At 34.5% G+C, this 16,383-nt stretch overlaps 1 protein-coding gene across 1 annotated transcript; it reads left to right on the top strand.

Moving 5' to 3' along the window:
- The first annotated feature begins 5,966 nt into the window (after nt 1-5,966).
- On the top strand, nt 5,967-16,149 carry LOC132275316 (sucrose synthase 2-like). The gene is made up of 15 exons (XM_059776778.1): nt 5,967-6,469; nt 6,600-6,735; nt 8,748-8,899; nt 9,070-9,262; nt 9,691-9,809; nt 9,935-10,151; nt 10,353-10,448; nt 10,590-10,763; nt 12,054-12,170; nt 12,251-12,417; nt 13,705-13,929; nt 14,591-14,912; nt 15,002-15,246; nt 15,322-15,460; nt 15,913-16,149. Exons 1-15 carry the CDS (start codon nt 6,372-6,374, stop codon nt 15,949-15,951), a joined length of 2,439 nt encoding a protein of 812 aa, XP_059632761.1. The 5' UTR covers nt 5,967-6,371; the 3' UTR covers nt 15,952-16,149.
- The last annotated feature ends 234 nt before the right edge of the window (nt 16,150-16,383 follow it).

Genomic DNA, 16,383 nt, shown 5'->3' with positions numbered 1-16,383 from the left:
GTATATAGTTTTATATCAAAATTAAAATTTTATTTTATTTTATTTTCCTTCCACAATTAATAATGATTGAGAGTGATGTGTGTGTGTATATATATATATATATAGGTTAGTGCCTTTACGTATACAAGTTTTTAAATTATAATTTAATTCATATGTATATATATATATATATATTTTTATACATAGACTTCTCATGACTTTAGGACTCAACTACTGAAATGTACCAAACTCATTTAATTTTAACTCTATGTATATTAGATATACCAAATTAATTTAGTTTTAACTCTACGGATATTATATATATGTACCAAACTAATCTAGTTACAAGTATTTTATTCCTATTAGACATTTTTTTTTTTTTTTTGACTAAAAGTATATATATATATATGTATTAACTTCAACCTTTTATATGACCAAAAAAAAAAAAAACTTCAACCTTTTATTCTCAAGAATTTTAGGATCAAATTTTTTTATTAATTAAACTTGTACCTATAATCACATATATCTAATTATTAAACATCAAAAGACAAATACTATAATGTCCATTAATTTATATTTGAACTTAAAATTTTAATTTTTTTCATAATTCTGGAGATATGATACTATCCCAAAAGACTACAAAGTAATCTTACAATTAAAAGGGTTGTTTTGGGATCTATAATCACTTTCTTTTCACTTTCATTCATTCCAAACTCACAAAACAATATTTTCTTGTAACTTTCTTGAAAAAATTTCGTACTAACCAAATACATAATAGAACTTGATTTTCTTTTCCTTTCCTTTACTTTCTTTCACTTTTCATCAAAAATTTCTATCTAACCAAACGGACCCCAAAAGTTTCTCTTTCTAGGCAACTAAACTCCAAAAAATTTTTAAAAAATTTCCGTTTCTTTTCCTTTCTATCTACTTCACGCTAACCAAACAAAGGGAAAATTCACAAACATGCGAGAATCCTACTTTCCCCAAAGTTTTCACTTTCCATCTAACCAAACGCATTCAAATTTTAAATTTTTTCCTTTTCTTTTCCTTTCTAACTAGTTCTTGCTAACCAAACGAACCCGTACAGAAATTTTTTTGGAAAAATTCACAATATGCGAGAATCCTACTTTTTCCAAAGTTTTCACTTTCCATCTAACCAAACACATTCAAATTTTAATTTTTTTTCTTTTCTTTTCCTTTCTAGCTAGTTCTTGCTAACCAACGAAGAGCAATTGACAATGAAGAGCAACAGACGATCAGACCACAATTCTCATAAAAATTCGAAACTTTTACTGTTCTAAAAGGTAATGCATGTTTTGATTCTGAACTGTCAAAGGACCAACAAAACTGAAAATCCATATGAAAAAGCACTGATAGGAAAGCGACTAACTAACGTGAAAAGAAGGAAATTGAGAGGGGGGAGAAGGTTGACAGTGGGAGAAAGTAGAGAAGATTAAGGTTAATGGGTAGAGAGAGAAATTAAAGAAGAAGAACAAACCCATCTGAGCAAGGTATGACTACTACATGGTGTAAGAGGAGGTCTATGGATTAAGTGGAGAGACAGAGTTGGTTCCAAGAAAGATCACTGAAACAAAATTTAGGGAAAATATATGTAAGACGCAAAATGTTTGGGTAGAGATAGAAGAGTAGCAGGATCAACCAACTTTTCCAAAACGCTTTTCCAAGAACCCAAAGTTGTTCTAAAAAAATTAATCAAACACTGCCCAAAACAGTTTTTAGACCAAGAAGGTAAAAACTGAGTTAGAAAAGCAATTCCAAACAGGCTCATATACAACCTAGGTGGTCATTGAACAACGAGGGTAAACTGCACATTTTTCATACAATAGAGGCATTTTTTTTGCACAATTTTCAAACTAGAGGAATGTTTTTTACACTTCACCTGCTAGTTAAAGGATAACAAGTACCAACTTAGATATTTAGATCATAAAAATTAGTGTTAGTTTATGATGAGCTTTCCCTCAACATTTTTCACATGATTAGATATTCTTTTCATATCTCTTTCTTCTGTACTGTAGATTAGTGTTAGGCTCAGTTTGGTAGAGTGGAAATGGAAGGAAAGGGAAGGGAAGGTGATGGAGGGTGATTAAAAAATTGTGTTTGGGTAAAATGTGTGGAAGGAAATGAAACGAGAGGGAAGGCTTTGGAGGGTTAAGTATAGCTTTGTACAATAATTTGCTTATCCTCCCAAAAATGGGAGGAAATGGAAAGAAAGAGAAAACAATGGCTGATGGAGAAGTTGTTATGCCAATTTTATCCTCAAGATTATAGTTGATATTAGGGCATGTATTCAGTGCGGGAACAAAGGCGGACATGTATTCAGCGCGGGAACAAAGGCGCCAAAATTCATGCTATAATTTCTGACGCCAAATTTACCCACACAAAATCAATGATTTAGTTTGCAAAACAAGAATTACAGACCTTGATGAAAAAAAATTAAAACAAAACTCATACATACAAGTTAGCAGTTGGAGAGAGAGAGAGGGGGTGGCAAGGTTACAGCAGGCCAGCGGCTGAAACTTGCGAACGGCGAACCCAAATTGGAACATCCGGCGATGGAAACGACGAACCCGAATTGGAACAGCGGGCGATGGAAACTGAAAGATATGGGTCTTGAATTGCAGACAGATAGATAAACTAAAATATATGGGTTTGGAACTTCTGATTCTTGTAGATTTTGAAAGAGAGAGACTTGCAGAGAGAAAGAACAAGAATAGAGATGGAGGCGGGGAGGCTAAAATGATTTGCCCTAAAAATATTATAGGTATATTACATACGTTTTTTTTTTTTGGCAAATATTACATACTTAAATTTATAAATTTTTCTTTTAAAATATAAAAGGGTATAATACTTTGTTTTCCTTTTTTTTTCTAAACATAATCATTATCCTTTTGTTTCTTTTCCTTCATTAACTAACTAAACACGACGGGGGTTAAAATTACCTTCCCCTCCCCTCATAACTAATGTTATTCTCCTCCTTCAAACCCACCATACCAAACATAGCCTTAAGAAATTACGACAATAAGCAATCTTGGAAAGTTTTAAGCCATCGATCATTCGTTCATATCTTTGGAATATGCAAGATTTGAGACGATTTGGGGAATATTCTTTCAAAGTGAAGGGCTGTAAAGTCTATAGTTAGCGTACATTTTCTTTTTTGACGGGAATGGCATCCGTAAAAAATGGGTGACAATTCACGCATGGTTTAGATTCTATCATGATTACGTTATCAGTTATCCATTCGATTACGTTATCATATTAGTTGAATGATAACTGCTTTTGGACTGTGAATTAGTTTAAGCAAAAGCATCAATGCCATGCAATTGAAGGGTTCTTATCTATATAATTAATTACTACTATATAAAGGGCTTTCAGGTTGTAGTTTTTAGACCAGGAAGCAACAAAAAGCAAATACTATTTGAGTGCTATATATATATATATATGGCAAGTGGTAAAGCACATGTAAGGAAGATTGGATTTGAAGGCTTTGCTGGTGTGCCAACTAAGATGGGTGGTCCTCCTCCACCACCACCACCACCAGGTCCACCACCACCACCACCAGAAACTCAAAGACAGTCGGGATTAGTTCCTCAGGTGAAAAAAGCTGTTATTAATCACAAGCAGGCAGCACAACGATATGGTGGTGTGGTGATTAAAGATGATGGCAAGTGGAAGAGCAAGGGCGGTATTATCGACCACGAACAGGCAGCGAAAAGGTATGGTGGGGTTGTGATAAAAGATCAAAGAGAGATGAGCAAGAACAAACCACTCAACAAGGCTTAGTGAAGTACTCTCCTTCGTACTAATCATGGTTCTCTAGTAGTAGTAGTAGATACCAATAAATTGGGAGTAGTTTTGCTGATCTACTTGTACTGTGGAAGTACCTGTGGATCTACTTGTACTGTGGAAGTACCTGTGCATCTCTAGCCCTTGTATTATGTACTACAAACGTGTGTGTTCCTCTAGTATCATGAATCTAAAACCTGTTTTTAAGTATATCTTGAATATATATATATATCTATACACACACACACACATTTCTGTTCTAGTAGGACGACTGTGGATGTTCTGTTTTGGTAACAGATTTCAATATTTAAGTTAATTACACCGTCTCTAATAACTTCAGTTTTTAAAGCATATGGAAGTTAACATAATATCAAGCAATCAAAATTTGAATCAGACATACATAAAGTAATTGAATTTGAATGAAAGATGACTTAAGATCACAGAGGAATATTTCCAGTACTGAGTTCACTTATATATTACTTTGTGCAAAATAATCGAATTTGGATGAGATGAAAACTGTCTTTTTAGGGTAAAAGCGCAAAAAAAAAAAAAACCCGGTACCGTTTTCTTTGCAGAAATTAGACCTTTCTAAACTCTTCTTATGACATGCAAGAAACCAAAGTAGCACTAATTACTACCACCTTTAAACCAAAATTGGGATGCGAAGAAAGGGATCACTGCTAACTGATCAATCAAATATACTAGAAACTCAATCACTTCTTAAATAAATATATGTTGATTTCAGCTCTCTTTCCCTATCTGAATGTGCTGGCTGGGTTCATCATTTACAACATTAATTGTTCCAATCATAAAGTTTTCAGATGTTTGTCGAGAGTAAGATTTTATTATTTTTAGGAAAATGATTATTATAGTGAAAGTTTCAACCGAATAGCTCCTCATTCACTAAATGGAGAAAATGAGACCCATATTTGAGTCTTACGCGCATTATCTAATGAATGAGAAGTCTTTCCGTCCCATTCGATTGAAACTTTCACTATGCATATGGTATCATGTTACAAACTAGGTCTAGCAAATTTTCTCACCCGGACTAGTCAAGTTGCAAAAAAAAAAAAGGGCTGCTGTAGTTTGCATGTATAAAACAAAGAAATAAACAAGGGAACTTAAAAGCAGAGCATTTTCTAAATGGGCAATATGAATGAACCAGATTGGATAAATAGTAGATGATCCATACCAGCTTAATACACTCTCGGCAAAAGGAGTATAAAATTGTTTTAAGCAAATAGAAATTTGTTTTATGGACTAATCATCTTAAATAATAGGTAAATTTATTTGTTGTTGAGGTTTCTGAGGGCACTGCATGTATTAAATTAAGCATCGCGTAGTATTTGACATTTGTGCCGTAAACACCAACCAGAAGTGCAAAATTGACGAATAACTGAAAAAGTGTAGAACCGAAATTATCCTAGACAAACCCAACATCATCCAAACTTTTTATCGAATCCTTTTTGTATATACAATGAAAAACTTTTCATTAAATACAGTTGGGAATAATAAAGGAATTATTTCCTTTTATGGACAAATGTCCAAACTAAAATAGAACAATTTTTTAATACTGCAATATAGGAAAAAAATAAAAAAAATACTGCAATATAAGAGACTATGCCCCAAGGCGTTTGTTACTCAGGAAGTTTGATGAATATATACATATATATATTTTTATTGACAAGAAATTCACATTTTTTGGAGACTGAAATTCTTACCATCTATTTTAGGGGATAGAGAAGATGTCAATAGTCATATATGTCTTTATTTAAATAATAAAGACACAACTGCAAAATATAAAATTACTTACGGAATAAAAGAATTATTTCCGTTATTTTTGTATACTTCATATTAAAAAAAAAAAAATAAAAAAATGAAAAATTTTGGGAGAATAAATAAATCTTGATGAGTTGTTTTGTTAAATGTTATCTTCCCAAAATGCGAGGAAATGGCCGGAAAAGTTATACCTTTTAATAAAAATTTATTATACTAAATTTTTTCTTATTTTTATAAGAGACAAAATATAATAATATTTTTTTAAATAGTTTTATTTTCTTTGTTTAACATTCTTATTCTTATTCTTATTATTTTCTATCGCGTATGCCCTATTGTTTTACCATATATATATATATATATATATATATATGAACATATCCATGCCTTGTCATTTGTCGCGTGTATATACAGCCTCCACAAAACGAAAGGGTTGGCGCCAAACCGTCTCAAATTACTAGCAGGGTAGATGATTGGCTTATTAGCACCCACTGATTCAGATTTGAAAGATCCAAAAGAAAGAGAGGTTTCACACCTTTCGATCCACCGATTATCACACAGCTCTGCTTTTGCATGCAACAACAATGGCCGTTTCTCTCCTCTTTTTGTCGCCTTCCACACCATTCACATTCATTGCGCCACATCTGCTTTCTCATACTCGCACTGTAATATATATACATACATATGTATCACTCCACCTTCACACACTCTCTCTTGTTTTCTCTCTTCTGTATTTTCTATTGCATTTGCATCAGTTTCATCTTCAATTGCAACAACTAATAAGAGTTGTCTAAGTTAATTTGATTCTCATAATGCCGCACCGTAGAATTTATGGACCACCAAGCACGAGGGACAGGGTTCAGGAAACCCTCTCTGCTCACCGGAACGAGCTCGTTTCTCTCTTCTCCAGGTTCGTCTAGCTATATATATATATATATATATATATTTGGAATTTTTGTTTGGATTGATTTTGGAGTGTTGTTTTGTTTAGATTTTAGGAATTAGGGTTTTTGAAATGTTGGGGCTCTGTTTTCTTGCAGGTATGTGGCTCAAGGAAAGGGGATTTTACAGCCTCATCACCTGATAGACGAGCTAGACAATGTTGTTGGGGAAGACCACCAAGGAATACAGGAGCTCAAAGATGGTCCCTTTAGCCAAATTTTGAAATCTGCACAGGTGATCATTAATCTCTAGTTGTTGTGGGTAATTGGAGCAAATTAAGGTCTCGAGTCATGCATTGAAATCGAATGAGTTGGTTATAAATTTCTAAAGGATCATCTGCATGAAGCATTTTTGGGTGAACGTTTCTGTCTTACAAAAAAAGAAAAAGGAAAAAAAAAGTACTCCTCCGTCGAAAGAAATAAAATCTTGTTTAGAAGACACTACAAATAATGAAATGTTGGTGATTGTTGGTGTCAATTGTTCATAACAGTCTAGAATTGGAATACCACTACTCCTATTAAATAGTTTCTTCAAGTATTCTTTTGCTTATTTTTCCTAAAAGCAAAATTCTTTTTTCCTATTATAAGCAAAACACTTTTTATTTTGATAGGTTATAAGCTAAACACTTGCTTTATTGGATTTATTAGTTATTTCCTTATGTATACACCCACATAGTGCATACATATGAATGCATCTGTTTAATTAGACTTGTGTTTGTGTGGATTCCTATGTATCTGTATAAGCACCTATATGTTGTTGCATGCGTTTATGTCCCTCCCAGCACCCTCGATTAACGGGGACCACACTAGCTAACGATCCTTTACGAACTTGCAGGTGTATATATGAGCACCTATAGACCTATATACGCACGGCATGTCGCTTTTGATATCCCCATATACTAATACCTACCTCTAAAGGCTTTCCATACATGCCTATATACTTTATATGTTCTTGTGTAATCATATTCATATCTATAAATGTTTACGTGTATACCTGTGGTCACATATACACCTCTACATGTACTCAGTACTAATGCTATTATTTGATTTCACACACGTTCATACCTATATATGCATATTTTTCACCTATGCATGCACATATCACACACATTCATACCTATGTATCCATATTCTTAACCTATGCATGCACATATATATCCACTCTATCGTTCTTTTATCTTTAAATAACAATCTTGACAGGCCCATGGAAAAAATAATTTAGGATTAAAACCACTTTTAATAAGATAGCTACCAAAAAATTATTTTAAGCAAAAGCGGAAAAAAAAAAAATAGAAGTTGCTTTTTCCTTATTTAAAGGACTTCAAAAATCATTATAAACTCTAACTAAACAAATAAATAATTAAATATATTTTGGTATCTACCTGGTGCAATAATCCATTTATCCACTTCTAATTTGTGCATGCAACCTGGATCTATGGTGGTTGATTGAACTGGTAATTGAACTGACAAAATGCTATACTTCTCTAGTTAGAGAAGCCTTCTTCATTTCTTGCCTCATTCTTTTTAAGGAAAAGGAAAGGATTAGTTGGATGAATTTAGGATGGACTGACATTATGATTTCAATTCTCATTGTGGCCTCTGGATCTTGTGATCAATACTATATCACCACTGTAGTCTTATAGTTGTTCTTTTCTTTCTTCAGTAACCAAGGAACCCAACCCACATAGGCCTTTTTCTTTTTCCCACTTGATCCATATAAGAAAACTACACTGCCTTTTCATTTACATTCATGAGGGTTCCTTATAACCTGGATGTAGTTTTAGAATGGTTTAACTCTTTAATTTGAATTTTGATTTATCCATTCTGAATGTAATGTGTGAATTCCGTTTTTATATTTGAGAGTTGACCTCTTCATACTCTGAGATGAGCCCTTCACAAAGGGTTGGAATGAATGTATCATGTTTTTAATAGCACTTAACTGAGTGCATTAATGTGCCAACAAAAGAAAGAGTTCATTTATTTCTTATTGCTTGTAGAGTTCATTTATTTCTTATTGCTTGTTCAAGTAAGGGCAATTTGGTCATCAACAGTTTACCTCATTTTTGTGCTTGTTTTGATGATTTTAATGCCTCTTAGTAGAACACTTCTCAGTTGATTGTTCGAAATCCTTGTAAAATAATAGAACTACTTACTTTTAGTGGGATGCCCAAACATCCTAATTGAATGCCAATGTAAAATTCTCTTCTATCCTATTTCCTTTTTCTAATTATTTTGTTGTACTTGCAGGAAGCTATAGTTCTGCCCCCATTTGTTGCCATAGCAATTCGTCCACGTCCTGGTGTTTGGGAATACATTCGTGTTAATGTTTATGAACTTAGTGTGGATCAACTAAGTGTTCCTGAATATCTTCGTTTCAAAGAAGAACTTGTGGATGGACAGTAAGGAACCACACTTGGATTCTAAAAGTTGTTTCATCATCGTGAATATCCTAATCTTCTCATTTGATAAGTGAAACTGCAAAAGATGCATACATGACTTGATTTTTGATAAACTCTTCTTCGTTCTGGCACAAATTTAATTGAAATTTGGAACTTCAAATCTGTTTTAGGTACAATGAAAATTTTGTGCTTGAACTTGATTTTGAGCCGTTCAATGCAACATTTCCTCGACCAACGCGTTCGTCATCCATTGGCAATGGGGTTCAATTCCTCAACCGTCAACTATCTTCAGTTATGTTTCGTAACAAAGATAGTTTGGAGCCTTTGCTTGATTTTCTTCGCACACATAAGCATGATGGACATGTAAGTCTGCTTAATTAGTGACTTTTATTGAGCAATCATTCCCTTGTCATGTGATGCTTAACTAATTGCTTGTAATAGAAAAGAATGGAAATAGAGAATTCATGTGGCTGATCTATTCATATGGGATAAAGGTGAGTATGATGATGGTGTCAACAACGAAGCTGTGATGCTTAACTAATTGATTTCTAGTAGATAGCTTCATTTAGTTATTTTACTGAACTCCATTTTCCTTAATTATTACTTTTCAAAAGTCATTATCATCTCTGTAGCTGGCATTTATCTTGCATTTTGATTTAGTTGTAGCTTTTGAACAGGTTTGTCGATTTGATCCATAACATCCATAAAAAACTAAATAAGAACATAAGGTTCCTTGAACTTGCAGGAATTTGAAAGTCATATGATTCTGATTTTGCATATATTTTTTGTAGGCGATGATGCTGAATGATCGGATACAAACGATATCTGGACTTCAGTTTGCTTTGGCAAGGGCAGAGGAATATCTTTCTAAGCTTCTTCCAGATGCGCCATATTCTGATTTTGAATATGTGTAAGCAACTCTCTGTTTTATGCTTTCAATATTTGCTTCCTGCAGGGAGTGAAATGCTTGGCTTTTACTTTTGTAACCTTCAGAGTATTGATGACAAACATATTCACTTTTTTTTTGTTGTGAAGACTCCAAGGATTGGGTTTTGAGAAAGGTTGGGGTGACACAGCTCGGCGGGTCTCAGACATGGTGCATCTGCTTTTGGACATCCTTCAGGCTCCTGATCCTTCTACCTTGGAAACATTCCTTGGGAGGATCCCGATGGTGTTTAATGTTGTGATTTTGTCTCCGCATGGATACTTTGGCCAAGCAAATGTGTTAGGTTTGCCTGACACTGGTGGGCAGGTATTGTCATGATAAATGTTATCTATATATATGTGGTCTTATGTTACCTAATGCAGTCACTGTTCACTTCATTGTCTTTCATTGTGTTGGTCCTTTTGGTAGTTATGCTTTTGTTCTCTGTGGTCAAAAGTACAGCGTTTGGGTATGAATACTTCTTTGCTGATGCCAGGAATAATTGTATGGTTGACTATTAATGAACAGGTTGTTTATATACTTGATCAAGTGCGTGCATTGGAGAATGAGATGCTTCTTAGAATACAAAATCAAGGACTGGATGTCATCCCCAAAATTCTTATTGTAAGTGTCCTTGATATTTTTTGTACTAAACTCAATTCAAACAATATTTAGTTTTTTCCTCTTCTCCATTCACCTGTATTAGCATCGATTCCCAATTTGGCTTTATATCTAATTTTTCCAAACTTAAAATGGTGGTTTAAGGTAACCCGGCTTATACCTGATGCAAAAGGTACATCATGCAATCAAAGACTGGAAAGAATCAGTGGAACAGAGCACACACATATTCTGCGGGTGCCTTTTAGAAACAAAAAAGGAATTCTCTGCAAGTGGATTTCAAGGTTTGATGTGTGGCCATATCTGGAGACTTTTGCGGAGGTAAATTAGGGCTAACAATCAAACTTTCATATTTCTTTCTCCTCCCCGATTTTTATATGCTATGTTTGAATGCTTGATTGAGTACTTACTTCTGGCCTTCATGTGAATCAAATTGAATTGTTCTTTGTTTTTCTTGATGAATTAGATTCCGTAGGAAGTTCGAAAAGTTTTTGTGTAGCTCTAGTTAATTCTGATTTAAACAATGCAAAATTTGTTAATTAATATCATCACCAAATATCCTCAATTCAACTTAACAAAGCCATTTCCCCCATCTACTTGGGGTTACTACATGAATCCTATTTTTCCGTTATGCTCTATCTAAGGCCATAGCCTCATTCGAACCACATGTTACCACATCTTTCCATACAAACTTTATCCATGTTAATTTGGCCTTCCCCCTTCCCCTTCCACTAGCATTACACACACATATATATATGTATATGTATATGTATATGTATATGTATATGTATGTATGTATATCTATCCATTATTCCATTCAGAATGAGAGTACATAAAACATATTGCATATTTTATATGTAGGACATATCAGTTGGAAAAGCTAGTTTCTTACCTTGCAGCCCTTAGGTCTGAGGGAGTTTACCTTGTATTATTCAGCATTCACTAATAAAGAGCAGGGTTACAATCCTTATGTTGCCCTTTGCCTACAACCATTACTAGGGACATGACTATGACTGCTCCTTACTACATCAATAAATATTTACAGTCCCTAACACCCTTCTCCTAACAAATATATACAATCTTAAATATCTTCCTGTGTGAGATATTAATCATAGAACTTTGGAAACTGATATCAGCCAAAGCTGTATTAGAGACTCCCTAAGTTGGTCTACACCTCTTATCCTCTCTGTGGATGAAGCATAAATATCAACCATGTGAAGAGGGTCTCAGATCTGATTTAATGACTCTTCTCAGGTGAATATTACAGATGTCCACCAGTTTCTTTTGTGAATTCACATATGGGGTGAAGAAATTCTTGCTACCACCATATCTCTATACTAAAGTTGCAGAAAACTTCACTCTCTAAATTCCTTCGGTGAAATACAGAATTTCAATGTTATACAGCTTCCTTATCTAATTCAGATGTTATATAACTTCTCGATTCAGTCACTTTGATGGAAGAAAGATGAGATTGCTGCTGATGAGATACTCATGGCTGTTTGTGTATTAGAGTTCTATTGGATCATTTTGTGGACCATGTATACAGCATTAAAATTATATCTATGTCACTTGTTCTGAGAATATTGTTTAACTGATGCTTACTCTAATTAGGATGCATCAAACGAGATTGCTGCTGAGTTACAGGGTGTTCCAGACCTGATCATTGGCAACTACACTGATGGGAATCTTGTTGCTTCCTTATTGTCCAATAAACTGGGGATCACTCAGGTTTGTGTCGTTTTTATTTTTATTTTTTATTTTTATGTTTTTTTTTTGGGGTCTTTGAAAAACTTTCTTTGTATGAGCAGTGCAATATTGCTCATGCTTTGGAAAAAACGAAGTATCCAGATTCTGATTTATACTGGAGAAAATACGAGGACAAGTACCATTTCTCTAGCCAATTTACTGCTGATCTCATCTCAATGAATAATGCCGATTTTATTATCACCAGTACATACCAAGAGATTGCAGGAAGGTAAGTCCTTTTATTGACAAAAAAAAGAAGTCTAAAAAATTATCTCCTGATGTGTTTTTTACCTCTTTCCTTCTGAGTTGAACTATGCATGTATGATTTGCATTTTGTATGCTGCAATTATGTACCAAAAGAAAGAAGTTATAATATAAATTTATAGTGCAAGTTATATTGATTGCAGTATTATGAGTACAGTTAGGTATAATTCTATTAATAATCTTTATGTTCTCTGGATTTTGGGTGAATTATATTCTATTTAGTTCTTGTAGTCCAATTATTTTATTTGTACAGTGAGTATTAATTTGGTGTGATATCTTGATCGTTCTTTTCACCATAAGGTTTCAAACATCTCGATTCTATTGGCTTTTTTTTTTTCCCTGGCAACTAACTCCCACAGTGCACTTGGGGAGACTCAGACCCTCTACCTTTCAGATTGAAAGGAAAGGAGATACCACTAGGCCACAGGCGTTGGTGATTCTATTGGCATTAACTTGACAAGAATTAGTAGGCTTCTAGAGGTCTAAGTACTCAATCATGTCTTCCCTTCTGAACTCTCCTCCATTAACCTTGGAATCTGTTCTGTTGGTGATCTTCTGTCTCTCTATCTCTCTTGTTTAACCATTGTGGATTTGTCCAACTAATTGCCTCTAGTATTGATGGGGTTTTAGATTCACGGCTTCTTCATGAAACATCTCATTGTCTATGTTACCAATAGCATCTGCATATATTGAAGTTCATTTAAATGTAGAGTGTCCGTGCATTGTTCATCTAAAAGTATTTCCATAGTTTTTTTTTTTCTCCTGAAAATGTTCAAGTCTGTCTTCTTTTCTTTCATAATATACAAGTTTCGCGTGTCATGCTTAAGTCTCTCTCTCTCTCTCTCTCTCTCTCTTCCTGTTATTGTTTTTAACTTTCCTGGGGGTGGGTTAAGCTCAAGCTCAAGCTCAAGCTCAAGCTCATGGTTGCCATTCTAGCATGACATGCTGTTGGCCTTAATCCTTCTTTTCATACATTATCTCATTGAGCAGTCGCATTAAAGAGATGTAATACATTTATTGTATTTTTATTGTGGTGGTTAGTCTACCTTGTAGAAAATTTTATATTTTACAAATTGGCCCAATCCACATGCATTTAGTATCATGACATGGTTAATTTATTTTTACTAAACCATCTTCCATGAGTTTGAAGATGATTATTAGATGCTCGCCCAATTTTATTCTGCTGCAGAGTTGCTAGTTTAGTTCTTATCTTAATAGATGAGTGGCTCAACATTCTTGTTATATGTCTCAGCAAGAATCATGTCGGACAGTACGAGAGCCACACAGCTTTCACTCTTCCAGGGCTGTATCGAGTTGTTCATGGCATTGATGTCTTTGATCCAAAATTCAATATCGTCTCCCCAGGGGCAGATATGAGCATATACTTTCCATACTCAGAAAAACAAATGAGACTTACTGCTTTGCATGGTTCAATTGAAGAACTCTTGTATGGTCCAGAGCAGAATGATGAACACGTGTGAGTATTTTATGATTTTACGAATGCATTACCACAACTTCTGTGAATTTTTTTGGTCTCTGTTATGTTAATGGATTTGTCCTTGTGAATCTACTTGACTACTTGTACAACCCGGGGCTAGATTGCATCAGATGACCAAAATGATTCCTCCCACACAATAATCTACTTTGCTCATAATGGGAGTGCTATGATATCTGCAAACAAAATCTAAAATTTCATTCTATTAACCTTAACCTCTTCTTGATGAGAGTGCAGGTAGAAATCTTCCCTGGAAAAGATGGCTTTTAATATTCTCAATTTCTCATTATTTACCTTCTTTTCAAGTTTTAAGTCTCATGATTAGAATTGCATAATTGATTTTTCCGCATACATTAATGATGGCTCTAAACTCATGGAGATTATGAACTATGAAATTAAATTGTAGCCAAATAAAAATTGAAAAAGCAGTGCCAGTTAAAGCTGGCTAATTTCATTTAATAGCACACTAACACCCTATTTTAATTTTTAGTGCAAATATATATGGTTTAAATTTCAAAATACAGAAGACAGTATTGTCCAAGTATTTTAATTATAAAAACGTACCTCTTGCATATTGCATTTGCACCCTGCAAGTTCATCTTATATTGGTCACAGATCTGATACTTGATATATACTAATGCAGTGGCATGTTGAGTGATCAGTCAAAGCCCATTATCTTTTCGATGGCAAGACTCGACAGGGTCAAAAACTTAACGGGCCTGGTTGAGTGCTATGGTAAAAGCAACAAGCTAAGACAGCTGGTTAATCTTGTCGTGGTTGGGGGTTACATTGATGCAAAGCAATCCAGGGACAGAGAAGAGGTGGAAGAGATTGAAAAGATGCATGCCCTTATAAAAGATTACAACTTGCATGGCCAGTTTCGATGGATAACCGCACAAATGAACCGCGCTCGAAATGGTGAGCTTTATCGCTACATTGCAGATACAAGAGGGGCTTTTGTGCAGGTATGGCACCACGGCGTAGTTGGAAACTTTAAATGCTTTTACTGCCATGACAACTCTAAATGTTTTCACTGTTTTATCCTTTTTTGCAGCCTGCATTCTATGAAGCTTTTGGCCTCACAATTGTGGAGGCCATGACTTGTGGGCTTCCTACATTTGCTACTTGTCATGGTGGCCCTGCTGAGATTATTGAGCATGGTATTTCAGGATTTCATATTGATCCATATCACCCTGATCAGGTAGCAGCCGTTTTGGTTGACTTCTTTGAACAAAGCAAAAAGGATCCAAGCCACTGGGACAAGATCTCTGATGCAGGGCTTAAACGAATCTATGAAAGGTCTGATTTTCTGGACGGACCTGTGTAAAAGCCCCTCTTTCTGCTGAACTGCTAGTTCTGAATTTGATATTTCAGGTACACATGGAAGATCTACTCCCAAAGGCTACTGACATTGGCTGGGGTTTATGGCTTCTGGAAGCATGTGTCAAAGCTGGAGAGGCGTGAGACTCGACGATATCTGGAAATGTTTTACATTCTCAAGTACAAGAATTTGGTAAGTAATCTGACCTCGACAACATTGCTTGTTACCTGTCTGCAACTATTGGAACCCTTCAGTTCCTTTTAACCTGTCAAAATTGGCGTTGAGAGGTTTGAGAGCCAAAACAGAATTTCCATCATCATTTCCTGATTAAAATTTTTAAATTCACAAATTTCTCTCTTCTTGTTGCAGTCAACATGACAATGATTAGTACTTATTTTAAACCAGTGAGTGTTAGTTTAGGATAGAAAATATAAATTTTCTTCTGCTTAATGCTTGTTCCAGTTGCATGAAAACCTTTTACCTGGGCCATGGAAGAGATTAAGTTCATTGTTCACTCCTCGATCAGTTTGGCATTTTTTCATCCAGAAATTATAGAAGAAACAATTGTTCTAGCCTCATTATTAATCCATGTAGACAAATTTTAAGAACTCCAAGTAACTTTTTCATGCACTCTGGTGTTTCAGGTGAAGTCCGTTCCACTGGTAGTTGACGAACAAAATTAAACTTTGCACAGTGAAGTGAAGCCCCCTCTGCTCACTGCTGTCTTCGCTGTTATGTTTACGGGATGAATAAAGTAAACGTTTTCATTACTGTATCTTGTATCCTACCTTGGTTTTTGTTAATTATGCTTATGGACAAAAAATGTACGAACTTTATTCTAGTAAGTCTGAGTTCTTATGTTTAATGTTTTATGCATGCTATCACTGTGTGGATGTGTAGAAAGTGTTCAGCCAAAGTCCATTTATTTTATTTTGGGATGCAGAACATGTAAGCAGATCAATTCATATACTAAGATCTGTTTTTAAATGAATCTGGAGTAATATTTTCAGGGAGTAAAAGCTAAAAAAATCATTAGAATTTGTGACAGTCTGCAACCAGAGAAATCAAGAAACAATAAGATATATAACTAACAGTGAAATTTGTTTTACTTGTTT

This window comes from Cornus florida, unplaced genomic scaffold, assembly GCF_030987335.1.
Source record: "Cornus florida cultivar Cherokee Brave unplaced genomic scaffold, ASM3098733v1 CherokeeBrave_3.0.0_Hap2_Chr09, whole genome shotgun sequence".
In the NCBI taxonomy this organism is placed as follows: domain Eukaryota; kingdom Viridiplantae; phylum Streptophyta; class Magnoliopsida; order Cornales; family Cornaceae; genus Cornus; species Cornus florida.
Note: the sequence above shows the minus strand (reverse complement) of the source record. Positions and strands in the feature narration are given on the sequence as shown.